The 13290-nt window shown below is 35.0% G+C and overlaps 2 protein-coding genes across 6 annotated transcripts; one reads left to right on the forward strand and one right to left on the reverse strand.

Moving 5' to 3' along the window:
- Positions 1–5160: 5160 nt before the first annotated feature.
- Positions 5161–6677, reverse strand: LOC105951944 (fasciclin-like arabinogalactan protein 2). Its single transcript, XM_012975427.2, has one exon. It carries the CDS (start codon positions 6548–6550, stop codon positions 5345–5347), a length of 1206 nt encoding a protein of 401 aa, XP_012830881.2. The 5' UTR covers positions 6551–6677; the 3' UTR covers positions 5161–5344.
- Positions 6678–8764: 2087 nt separating this feature from the next.
- Positions 8765–13252, forward strand: LOC105951859 (Prefoldin chaperone subunit family protein). Of its 5 annotated transcripts, none has more exons than XM_088811678.1 (9): positions 8765–8905; positions 9216–9419; positions 9517–9576; positions 10571–10738; positions 11181–11244; positions 11882–12112; positions 12216–12241; positions 12388–12513; positions 12894–13252. In XM_088811678.1, the coding sequence occupies exons 1-9, from the start codon at positions 8873–8875 to the stop codon at positions 13008–13010; spliced, it is 1029 nt and encodes a 342-aa protein (XP_088667804.1). In that variant the 5' UTR covers positions 8765–8872; the 3' UTR covers positions 13011–13252. The 5 variants fall into 5 exon arrangements, with proteins under 5 accessions (XP_088667804.1, XP_088667805.1, XP_088667806.1 ...); XM_088811679.1 differs by having other exon boundaries at positions 8766–8905; positions 12216–12242; positions 12401–12513; XM_088811680.1 differs by having other exon boundaries at positions 8767–8905; positions 11882–12102; positions 12209–12242; positions 12401–12513.
- The last annotated feature ends 38 nt before the right edge of the window (positions 13253–13290 follow it).

The following is a 13290-nucleotide window of genomic DNA, read 5'->3' on the forward strand; positions in this document are numbered from 1 at the left end:
CTCTATTTTCTGGTAATTACGATTATCCTCTCAACTATGAATATTTTACACATTAATTTTCACTGTATCAAATTTAACGGAATCTTCCACGTTAAATTACGAAAAAAGAACCCTTATTTTTTGGTAATAACAGTCACCCTCTCAACTATGAATCATCTTACACGTTCATTTCACGATGTCAAAATTAACAATCTTGTAGTTCATGTGAAATATTCTCTGAAACAAGTATGATCATAAGATGTGTATTGTGTGTATCTGAAACTGAAAACTGTCTTTGTCTATAAAACGGATACAAACTAGAGAATATTCCACATAATCTTATAGGTTATATGGAATATTATCTGGTTTGTACCCGTTTTACCCCTTCGAACACCATATTTTGAAAATAAGATAATCATAAGACTCTTGGTTTGTAAATATCAGATTGTGAGCATCTTAAACTGTCTTTTTGCATAAAACGAATACAAAGTAGTTATTCCACGGAATCTAAAACATTCGGTTAAATTTTACCCTGTAATAATGGACGTATAAAATGATTCATAATTAATGGGTGATTGTAAATTTCAAAAAACGAGAATTTTTTAATAATTTAACTGATGCGATCTCTTGAGTATCATAAATATTTCCTACGAAACGTAAGATCTATTCTTTAATATTTTTCTCTTCATAATCAAAACCCTAGCACAATACGACCATTTAAAGAGAATAAAACCCTAGAATCCTAATTTAACTAGAAAACATAATTACCTATACTAATAAAATACTAAATATCTATCCTAACCTAAACACACGGCTATGTATATAATAAACCTAAACAAACTATTCTAATTAATTAATAATAAAAATACTAACTATCTAATAATTAAACGATATATATTAATATATCGTATCAAACCACCCCTCTTGAAATGAACCTTGTCCTCAAGGTTCAAGTCAATTTGGTCCCTCTTCCTTGCGTTTCCACCTATGTTTGACTTCATCGATTTGTTCATTGACTTGCTTCCGAATTAACTCCAAAAAACACGATAAAAAATCGAGCTCTTTTCGAAAGATAAACCTATCTGCCCGAATTAAATTTCTCAATCTCTTTCCCGACAAATCGACCTTCTCAATTGCCTTTTCAAATTTCATCTCCTTCACAATCAATATCATGCTTTTATTTTTCTCAGTCGTCTTTACAGATCCGGGCTCATTCAAAGTCACCAAATCTTGTTCGTCTCCTTTCTTTTGCACACCATGGAAATCTCCCAATATCCCCTGTAGTTCTTCGTTCTCTTCCTTAGTTAATTCCTCTTCTTCGTCCCAAATTACCTCAAGTGAATCCGATAATTCATCTTTCGGCGAACTCACAAAAAATTGGGGTTCTTCGAAAAAATCATTGTCGTCATCTTCCTCTTCCTTTTGCGGTAGGCTTGGCATTGGCGGCGGCAGTGGATCTTCGAAAAAGTCATCGTCGTCCTCTTCCTCCGGCGATAGGCTCGGCAGCGGCAGCGGCGGTGGCGTAGGGGGTGTTTGGCGGCGGTCCCTTCGGCTTTGATGATGGCGTTGACGTCGTCCTTGACTTTGTTCGAGCAATTTCTGAAAACTAATCCGTAATTTCTCTACGGATTTTTCCAGTCGCTCCAACCGTCTTGTTTCTGACATCATGATTTTCACAAAGTTTTGATGTGATCTCAACTTTGCTCCAGCTTAGCTTTGATATAATCGCTGCTTTGCTAACGAAGCGTTGGTGTTATCGCAACTTCGCTCTGATACCAATTGATGCGATCTCTTGAGTATCATAAATATTTCCTACGAAACGTAAGATCTATTCTTTAATATTTTTCTCTTCATAATCAAAACCCTAGCACAATACGACCATTTAAAGAGAATAAAACCCTAGAATCCTAATTTAACTAGAAAACATAATTACCTATACTAATAAAATACTAAATATCTATCCTAACCTAAACACACGGCTATGTATATAATAAACCTAAACAAACTATTCTAATTAATTAATAATAAAAATACTAACTATCTAATAATTAAACGATATATATTAATATATCGTATCATTAACATTACCTTAGAGATGGCAGTAGTTTACTCTAATCTTGAATTTTGTGAAAACTTATAATGTGGTAGTATTTTATTTATTTTTCCTATCTTTCTCTCAAAATTAATTATAACCAAAAAAGTTTATCTTAAAATTTGTGAATGATGGTTCGTGAAAAAAGGGGTATGTTTCATTTTAGAAAATAATATTTGAATTTCAAAACATAAATTTATTTTTAGAAATTACATCCAACCCCCTGTTGTTTATAAATTTCTTATTTTTATCCCTGCAAAAGGATGTTAATGTAAGAAATTTACAAATTGCAAGAAGCGGATATAATTATGAAAAAATGAGGGGAGTTCTCGTAAATAGACTTTACCTCAGGGGTGATTTTAATTTAACCTATGCTTAATAAGGCCATCTTAATGTGCCCACTAGTTACTTTAAATGGTGGGCCGTCATCTGAAGGCCCGAAAGAGAAGCCCACTTATAAAAATAAATAATAAAAAAATTAATATAATAGCATAACATGTTAAATTAAGTCTAGCTTATTGTTAGATGTAGGTTTTATTATTCTTTTGAGTTCTCGTGATTTACCTATTTCTTTGTCAATGCATCTGATTTGAGTATCGGAGGAGTTCTCGTTTGATCAACTTCAATTTAGTTTACGTGTGCTTACTTCAGAGTTTCAAAACTTGTGTTTAGTACAACTCTTTATGTAACAACAAGTGTACCTAGATAAATTACGCTTGTGCGGTGATCTGTTATTGCGTTTATGTTTAGTCTACTAAAATGAGTGATACTAAACATGTATATGTCCACTGGATAAATCATTCTCTCGAACTTGTTGGAGTAAACGAGTCAATTTTGGCAGATTTTGGGCTTTGATCTCAAGTCGAATTTGACTCGAGCTTTCAGTTCTTGAGTTTGATTGAATTTGTAGAGCTCGAGCTTAAGCAACTCATTTTTTTTATATTGACATTATTATATCTTATATATCATAAATAGTTTATATTGTAATAAAAAATATAAATAATAAATAAAATATTTCTTTAGATTTTTATATATACTCAGCATTATACTATTACCATATTTAAAATTTAAAATTTTAAAAGGCCGCGAGCTGGCCCGTAAGTTAATGAACAATTAAAAATAGATTTGAACTCGAGCTCGTTAGAAAGTTCGAGCTCAAACTTTTGTTGAGTCGGCTGGATTCTTACACCCATAAGGCCACATGCAAAATGAAAAATTGTGTTTTTGGAGTTGTTCATGTTACGTTAGACAAATATTTATTAATATGTGATATATCCTATCGGGACATCCCAGTGGGCCCAAAATATAGCCAATCGCTACAAAGAACCAAGCTAATGAGCTCATCACATTAGTTTGAGCTCACAAGTCCATTAAGTTATTTAGAATCTATACTCTAATTAGGATTTTATCACTAATTAAATATAAATCAGACTTTAGGTTCATTGTCAAAGGCACCTTATAACAAATGTCTTGAGTTTCATCAAATTATTGTTCCCTACCCTACCCCTTCCAAGCATCTGACTTAAGCGTTACTTTAGTTTTGTAGGTTTGTGACTCAAGTATTCGTCCTACTTGACCGGATCATCTACTCGCGTGCAGAGACTTACGTCATGCGTTCCCATCCAATCTCCTGTTCGATTTAACCCAAGATGAATGATACGACATCAATATTATTCGTTCTCGTCCAAGCTCCTGTTCGATTTAACCCAAGATGAATGATACAGCATCAATATTAGAAAAAAATGACATACTCAAACTTGTTTTCTGCTGTCAACATTGTCGGTCAAAGTTCTTCATACAAAACTTGTTCGAATGCAATTTATACTTTTAGCGCGATTTGCGACTGTTAAACAAAAACGAGATTTACGCACATCTATACTACGAATTGTCTTAAATATATTTATTTTTTTCGAAAAAGGTTCATTGTTGTTTTTATATAATTTGCAATGCACCATGACACAAGTTATTCACACTCCAACTACTTACTACATGTAAAAATACCTTACTTGCTGCATGCAAAAAGGTTGAATTTACCTTTTTCACCCTTTCTCACATGGACTGTTCGAACATGATTGATGCTACTTACCAAAACCAGCTGTAAATCTTAATTGAAAATTCTTGGTGGGCCTTTCTTGTTCTTCCCAAAATACCCTTATCTTGTTCTCATTAAATTTTGGTTTTCAACTACTTGAGATTTGAGTCCCACATAATTAGGGAATTCAATTACAATCCATTTGTTTGACTAACTATAATTTTGTAATCATATATCTTATGATGCAACACATATTTATTTATTTATTCAATAGCTTATAAGTTTTTAAAAAGAGCTTATAAAATGTTTGAGCCTTCTTACTAATGATGTTCAATAGTATGTGAGCTTCAGTCTATAATAATGAGGTTCGATATTATGTAAGTTTGAGCCGACTCAAGCTCAGTTCACATGACCTGATTGTCTGTCCTAAACGAAAAAAATAGCTATTTTTAAAATAAATTTAGCCAAACGAACCCAGTCACCAATAGTACACTAAGATCCTTAAAAAAAAATTTAAAAAATCCAACATTTAATAATGTCTATATAATATTAAAATCAAATATTAAATTAAGAAGAATATAATATAGATTCATGGATGGAGTTGGTGAAGACCAACACAAGTCATCCACCGACGCTTCTCTCTTCATCACTACAGGCTGTGCCTTCGGGCCCCACTTTTTTTTTTTTAGTATTTTCTTTTTCTTTTTTAAACAAAATCAAAAACTTTATTAAACCCCACAATTTTGAGCTTCATTATTTTTTTTTTGATTTAATTTTCAGTTATACCGAACTCAATATATACAAACGCCCACGACATTCGATTGAGAGCTGCATATATCTGAATTTTCTCACGTGGACAATTGCTGCCGAACCCGAGCTAACATAATCCACATTTTCTTACTTCACTGTAAGTGACCATATAATATAAAAATACTTTCATGTTGATTATTCATATAAATAAGTTCAATTTGGACATTCAACTATGTGAAACTTAAATAAATTACACTGCATTTCTAGTATTAAACAATAACAAATTAACAAAAAAATTATTCCAAAATTATGTAACAAAAAATAATTTGTTTATAAGTTTATTCCAATTTGCACAACATATCTCATATTCATACAAAATAAAAACAACATAAGAAAAAAATCATTTTCTTCAAAATAATCAAAATTCACACCACAATATAATTATAAAAAAAAAATAAAAAAGGGTAAAAAAAAAGAAATAAAAGAAATAATTAAAGGGTCAAAATTCCAAACAACAAACAGAAACACACTGTAACAAACCCTCCGCTCCCAGCAAATCTACCTCCGCCGTCGTTACTCGACTCCTCATCGGCGGCGGCCTCATCATCGGCGGCGGGTCCCGGACTGTCGGCATCGTCACCGCCCTTCGCCGCCTTGGCTTTAGCCGATTTAGCAGGCTTAGGCGCCGGCGCCGGCGGCGCCGCCTTGAAGAGCTCCTTGGGCAGCAAAACCTTGTCGATTTTGTACACCGCCAGCGGATCTTCATTGATTAGAGTCCCCTTGATCGTCGCCGTCACGATTTTGGTCTTCAGCTTGACTTCGTTGTCGTCGTTCTGTACGGTGAAATCGTACTTCTTCGCCCCCTCCGTGGCGAGCGTGTTCATCAATCCGTTGCTAGATCTGAGCATCCCGAGGGAATAGTAGATCGGAACGCCGTGGTAGAGGAGGATCGAGGTTTTTCCGTCGGCGGTTAGGTTTTTGTACGTCGGCGCGAAGGCGGCCAGCGCCTCGTCGGAGGGGCAGAAGATTGTTAGACCGCCTTCGACGCTTTGGGCGAATGTGTCGGCGGCGCCGTCCGCCGTAATTAGGTCGGAGAAGGCCTTGCAGCCTTGCCTCGCCATTAGGACGGTGAGATTAGTATCGCCGGGGCCGGCGGTGGGGGCCTCGGCCTCCGGCGAGGAGAGGATGTGGCTGATTTGGATTACGGCGATGTCGTACGGAAGCTCCTCGATGGACTTGACGAATGTGGCCATTGGCTGGTCGGCGTCGCTGTCGACGGGGGTGAAGCCGACCCTGCCGCCCTTCATGTCGGTGATGTTGACGTAGCCGGAGGTTCCGTCGGCTTCGCCGGTGGCCTGGAAGAGGGAGGAGGTGGTGGTGGAGCTCTTGGTGATCTGGTGGAGCTTCTTGGCGCCGAAGTAGTCGGCGAAGACGTGGAGGGAGAGGATGTTCTTGAGGGTGTAGAGGGAGTAGTGCTTGGAGAGGAGCTCGTTCATGGCGGCGTTGTCGACGGCGCACACGGTGATGGTGCGGCGGCGGTTGATCTCGTCGGCGAGGTGGGTGGTTGTGAGGTAGTGGTTGAAGGTGGAGAAGTCGGGGTGCTTGGCCAGCATGTGGGTGACGTTGTGTGCATTGGCGGCGGCCGCGGCGGCGATGAGGAGGAGGAGGCACCGGAAAATCATGATTCTTAGCTGCATTGTGTCCACTAAAGTGTGTGTGGGGATAGTGTGTGTAGTGTGTGTTTCTGATATGAGAGTGCTTGCTCAACGTTTTTGTGTCTGTATATATATAATATATATAATATAAATATATATAATATAGGTAAATTACGACCACCGCTCTGGTACAATCAAATTACAAAAATACCCCTTTTATTTGGGTAATTACAATGGCCCCACAAGTATGAATCGTCGTTGTTAAATTTTGTGCAATATTCTAGATTATATGGAATATTCTCCAATTTGTACCCATTTTACTCATTCGAGCTCCACATTTTGAAACAAGATGATCATAAGATATGTTTTTTGGCTAGTATATATCAAATTGTGGTGCATTAGGAACTGCATATTTTTCACACAAACGAGTACATGCTAGAGAATATTCCACGGAATCTAAAAGATTATGTTGAATTTGACACCATAAGGGTGGACACCTATGACGGCTCATAGTTGAGGGGAGTGGTTGCAATTAACGAAACATGAAGGTTTTTTTGTAATTTTACCTTACTTTAGGGTGTTGAATGTAATTTACCCATAATCTATATATAAACTTGGATTATAGATCCTTGGTTTTAATATCAGCTTATTTTAAGTGGTACGCTCTGAATTTTATTGCAACGGTCGTTTTATGGTTTATGATATGATTAATTTATGATGACTACTGTCGGTGGTACTCAAACTTGACGAGTTAACTCGGCAACTCAGTGTTTAAAATATTAATTATTTTTTTTATATAGATTATTGAGTTTTAGTTCTATTTCTAAGATGTTTAATGATCTCGAGTCGAGCCTGTCAGATTCGATGAGACCGGGATTTTTTATTTTTTGGAGGTCGAATTGAAGCTCGTTTTGTGATTTATTTTAATATTTTTATATAATACTTTACGTAATTCGATATATAATGCCTTGTGTTGAAACTAAAATTTCGGGATAAATTACTAATTAATAGTCAAATAAACCGGTTATAATTTAGGTCCCAAATCTAATCCATAACATGTTTGGGCTTTACAAATGCGTTAAACGGGTTAATAAAAAAATAAATAGTAATAAATGTTTGAATTAGCTAGTTGAGCCTATATTTAGCTCAAATAAATCAAATGATATGTATCAAAGTACACAGGCTCATGCTAGACAAGAAATTCTAGCTCGTGTTTGTAAAAGGAGACTTACGGTTCATGCAAATCCAGACTCACACAGACACATATCGAGCTCTCAAGCTCAAGTCTCGAGTCTCGGTCTTGAATTCACAACATATTTAAATCAGAGGGAATCGATTTTAGAATAGCAGAGAAGAATCTGAAGAATTCTCGTAGATTTCAATCCATATTTCGTTTAATATATGAACTTATTTATTAGCTATTTTCCTGTCTCGTATTTATATTTTGCATACTCGGAAAACTTGTGGATTAACACCTTGTTTGGCTGAGTGGAATATTTGGTACAATTGATATTATTAGTCTACTAATATACAAATTATATTGATTCTTCATCATCTTCTTCCCAAGTGACAAAATGAATGACAAAGGATACTAATAACGTGACAAATAAGCAACAACCTAAATTATTCTTACCAATAATCCATAATTATTTGAATAATTGTGTTGCTAACCATACATAAATATTCTACAAGATTTATAAGTATATACTTTTAAGTTTTTTAACTTTTTGTAGCTCATTTACGAATAAATATATTGCAATAACGATTAATGTTTATTCTATATTACACTAATCAAGTAATTACATAAATAATTACCTTGTAATAAACATCGCCTAAGTAGGGCTTACACTTTACGAGCCACGGATTACGATAACTCTATATCGGTTAAGGTTGTCCGGAATCTTCGGAGTGTGTGTATATTATTAATTGTACTTTGAAATAAATACAGGGATTCAGAAATAGCGCCCTCAATTGTCTGTTTTTTGTAATAGTAAAATAAATAACGATATAATATAAATAGATATTTATTAATAAATACTCATTGTTAATAATAAAAAAATTGAACAAGTATTTACCTATTTCAATTGTTTTTTTTTTCATCATACCTATTTCAATTGAAGCAATAAAATTTTTGAAATTTAATCTCAAAATTAAAATATTTCTTTTATTCTAAACAAAAATTGGGCTTAATTTATTTAATTCGATTGGGCTTTTTCCAGTAGTTGGCCCAATCATTATTGCAGCACTCAAATACCCAAAACGATGTCGTAGTGAACTTCATCAATTCCCAATTCTCCGATCACCTTCTCTCCTAACTCTCCGCCGCCTACGCCGTCGTCGCCTCCACCAGAACCTCCGTGGGTCATGAAATTCGACAACCCTAGCCAAATTAATCAGGTAGCTCATCGAATTCATTTTTCATCAATTATTTTCTTAAGAAATATATATGTAATTAAATTTCGCAAGTTTTGCATTAGATTATAGCTGTGAATTTTAGAGGTTATAAGGAACTGATTGTGGTTACTTGTTTGAAGTAAATTACGAGTTTCAATTAGTTCTCTGAATTGTAGTTTTTTCCGTCTAGGGTTCAGATATTTATCAGTCCTCTTCATTTTAATTTTCGTAGTTGTTAAAACTTTGAAGAAACTGAATTCTGTGATAGATAATGGATTTTTGTAACCGTTATTAATTTTAGTAATTAAAAAAGAATACGATGGAGAAGAAGGGCACAGTGACGCAACTATCCTCGATTTATCCGGCAGAGGAAACCCAGAAAGCTTCGAGGCGCGTGCAGGACGCAATCGCCGAGCGCGAACAGCAGCTCAACCAACTCAAGGCCTTTATTGATGACAATACTAGCATTATGAACCTCGTTCAGAAACTCCCCGATGAAACTCACCACAATATCATGGTTTGAATTCCGTATTTTTTTTTGTATTCATATCAAATTACGTGCCCCTTTGTGTAAACCTAAAGTGAGGTTATTTTGTTTTTCTGTTGATTGATAGGTTCCGTTTGGGAATGCGGCATTTTTTCCTGGTCGGTTGATTCACACCAATGAACTTACGGTAACCTCTTCTAATTGGGGATATAGTTTCTCGATCCATTGATCGTTGTTTTTGTTCTTGTTGGTTGTGTATAACATTTATGATTTGAACGTTTGTTGAAGTTTAACTTTCTCTGGTGCATTCATTTCAATAGATGATTCATACTGCATAAACGATGGTAACATCATGTATATATATGGTTGTTCTTAATGGTCAGGTTTATATATTGCTAGTTACTCTCACACCATTTTAAAGAGAATTGAGCTTTCATTTTTCTTGAAAATAGTTGGAGATAAACAACTCTTTTAATTAGGCATTGAAGACGCCTCTTTACTTTGTGGTATATCTGGAGATAAATTTACCCTATCTATCCCGTTAATGTAAATTACATGATTGAAAAAGTGCGGAATAGGGGCAAATTCTTATTTAAACTCGTCTCACTATTTTGAGTAGATGATATAATGGTGGATCAAGAGAGTGTTTGATTAGTCTCGTTTGTCTTTGCTTGAGTGATTAATTGCCTAAAAGTAAAAAGTACAAGTACATTTCTTTGCATGCAATGATCGTACTTAAGAAGGCCTTTTATTTGTTTGTTCTCTATGATGCGAGATTGGTTTTTCAGATAATCATTTCACTATTAAAATAGTGTCTCAATTTTTCTAATCTCACTCCACCATTATTGAATTGGTCTCTGTATTTGGTGATCTTATGTCTAAAAGTTGTGCAACCTAGTTTGATATGTATATTTATATCTTATGGGTCCGTTTTTCCTGTGAAGTTAGTTTCTATGTGGTCATTTGATTTAATCCAATGACGTCACTTCATAAATGTCATTTTTCTTTGGCGAATGAATGCCAGCAAACCAAATATTTAACCGAATTACCAAAGTATCAGAAATTCGTCATAGTAGAAGTAATCGAGACACTTCTAAACTCCTTAAAATTCGTTCACTTGATGGTTTTTCACAATTAATAATTATCTAGTTTGATTTTTAGATATTCAAGTTTAACTGTAGGTTCTTTTAGGAGAAGGCTACTATGCTGAAAGAACATCAAAGCAAACAGCTGAGATTTTGAAAAGAAGAGGCAAGGCTTTAGAGGCCCAAGTTGAATCTTTGAAGGCTATAATGCAGGACTTAAAGGCTGAGGCTTCATTCTTTGACGTTACTGCCGAAGAGTCAGCGGTAAGCTTGTTGATTTTGTGAGAAATTCATTTCCTTTTTTTTTTTCCGGTGACTTGCACTGTGATTATTGGGCGTTCTTTAATTCATATTTATCTATAGACGAGAGCTGGAATTTTCTCATCTTTAAAATTGACTGAAATGGGCGTTCTTTAATTCATTTTTTTGCTGTCATTGACTTTCATGATTTACCATGCAATGGTTTCTTTAATGGTCCTAAAAAGTTGTCTCTATGGGTACAGTCTCTATCGAGTCTCCAGAAAAAAAAAAAAACTGTTATTGGTTTTACTCAAGAAATTATGCATGTTACGAAGCTTCCTCATAGTCATCTTTTACCTAAATAATTATTCTTGCCATTTGTAGATACGATAAAGCTGATGATTTATGAATTCGAGTTAGTTTTCTGTGTACCTGTCTTATATAGTTGACACTGTTTGATTCACAGGAGGGTCTCGTAGAGATCAGGGAAGATTATGTTGAGGAAGCTTCTGGGACATTACCCGCAGCAGGTTGGTTTTTAACTTAATTCTATATTTATCCCGCACTACAAATTTCAACTATAAAAAGGAGAAGTATGACTGAGTGTCGCATTATATAGTAGAAGGAAGTCCCTTTCAATTGAATGTGAAAATGCCGTAGGAGAATGTTTTCTATCAATTGGCACCTAAATGTGTTTTTAGTTAACACAAAGGTGGTATGGAACGGAGGATTGCATGCATGTATCTGAATTTGTAATGACTACTGATTTATAGTATTTGATTCATCCCAAATATTAAGGTCACTCTAACTCGGTATGGATGCTTAGGTAATCGATATTTTATAAAAAAATGCAGCATGTATGTTTTCTAAAATTTTGCTAGATTTCGTATATTTAAAGATTGTATCCCACTAAAGAACAAATTCTTCCGGGAAAGTGGTTTTGACCACTGGAAAATGCAACAAAGTACAGACTTTGAAGTGGAAATGGGAAGGCTATTAGTTCAGACTGAAAATATGATCGGCGGGGATATTTAGTTTGTCATTTGAGAAAATTTACGTATCAACTGAAGAATCAGCATTCCCATACTTTCATTAGGGTATTGATTTTAGCTTATACTTGACAACGTTGACAAAGTGATAAACGAGGACGTTAATTATTGGTTGCAGGACATAAAAAATCTGAGAATACTCCTGCCGAGGTCGGTGATAAAGAAGGTGCAGATGAAGATGAAGAATACACACGCTTACTTGCACGGATGGCTGAACTCGAAAAAGAAGAAGAAGAAGCTGCAAAAGGGGATGTATCTAATGAGAATGAGCAGATACAAAACGAGACAAATAGCACAAGCAGTCAAATTACCACTGACGAAGAAGTCGGAAGTTTATCGGTACCAAATCCTTCCTTGCAACTTCCATAACTTACTTTGCTGAATCACTTTTATCAGATTGTATAATTTTAGTTCATACTATTTTTGGCTTCGATGATTCATTCAGGTTGAAGCTTCAGAAATGCCAGCAGTATCAAAAGGTATATTCATGCCGAGTGGTAACTTCATTTGCTTTAATACGTTTACATTTCTAAATTCGTTCGTTTGTTCTATTTGATTTTACATATACAAACCTCATTGTTTGTGTATATTATAATTCTATGAAATTTAGTATTTTCTCTAAACGATGTTAATGTAGAGGTGTCATCGCACGGGGATTATCCAGCGCTCAACAACAGTATGATGAATATGTCTTTATCGCAACCTCGAGAAAAGAAGGAAGTTCAAACTCCGCCTACAGCCAACAAGACGGTAAACTATTTATCTTTTCATCAAAATTTGCCGTATAAAATTCCTATTTTAAGTACACGTTTCTTCGATTGAAATCCCGAATGTTATTGTGTACTTTTGCACTTCCTAATAATATTTCGAACATCGATTTAAGCCAACTTTGAATTCTGTCTAAGCATGGAAAAACCCAAACAGATTGAGCAAAATTACATTTTTGATTACATATCAGTTCAGTGCAATAAATCGAAGGCATATATTCCTACAAACAACAGTAAGCGAAGATATGAAAGTTCGTTTATTGCACGATTGTTTACTAAATAAATCGGAATACACTTTCTTTGGTGCTCTTGCTTTGTAGTGTTACTATTTTACTGATGAATGTCAATTTTACCACGGAACAGGCTTTTACAGGTTCGATTGTAGAGCGTGCTCATGACCTCCGAACGAATATGCCAGAGCAACAGATTGGCGCTCGTAGCTCAAAGCCCGTTTCAAGGTTTAAGATGCAGAGGAAGTAGTGAAAGATTTTCGTGGCATGAAAAATAGTCGGAATTTAATTACGATCGTTTCGCTATACGTTCTAATATTAATTTTCTCTATAGAATTGAATACTTTTAACGAATTAATATTGCTTAGTTGGCTGGATGTATATGTTTTTAGGTTTATTACACTAATCTTCCTCTTAAGTCGCCTTGATTACACTATTGATCATTCTTAAGATTCTTGAAAGTACATTAATTAATTTTTTTTTATTTATTTATTATAGATGCTACAAATAGTGAAATATATATGATAATA

Source organism: Erythranthe guttata, chromosome 13 (genome assembly GCF_056151865.1).
Source record: "Erythranthe guttata isolate IM_541 chromosome 13, IM_541, whole genome shotgun sequence".
Lineage (NCBI taxonomy): Eukaryota > Viridiplantae > Streptophyta > Magnoliopsida > Lamiales > Phrymaceae > Erythranthe > Erythranthe guttata.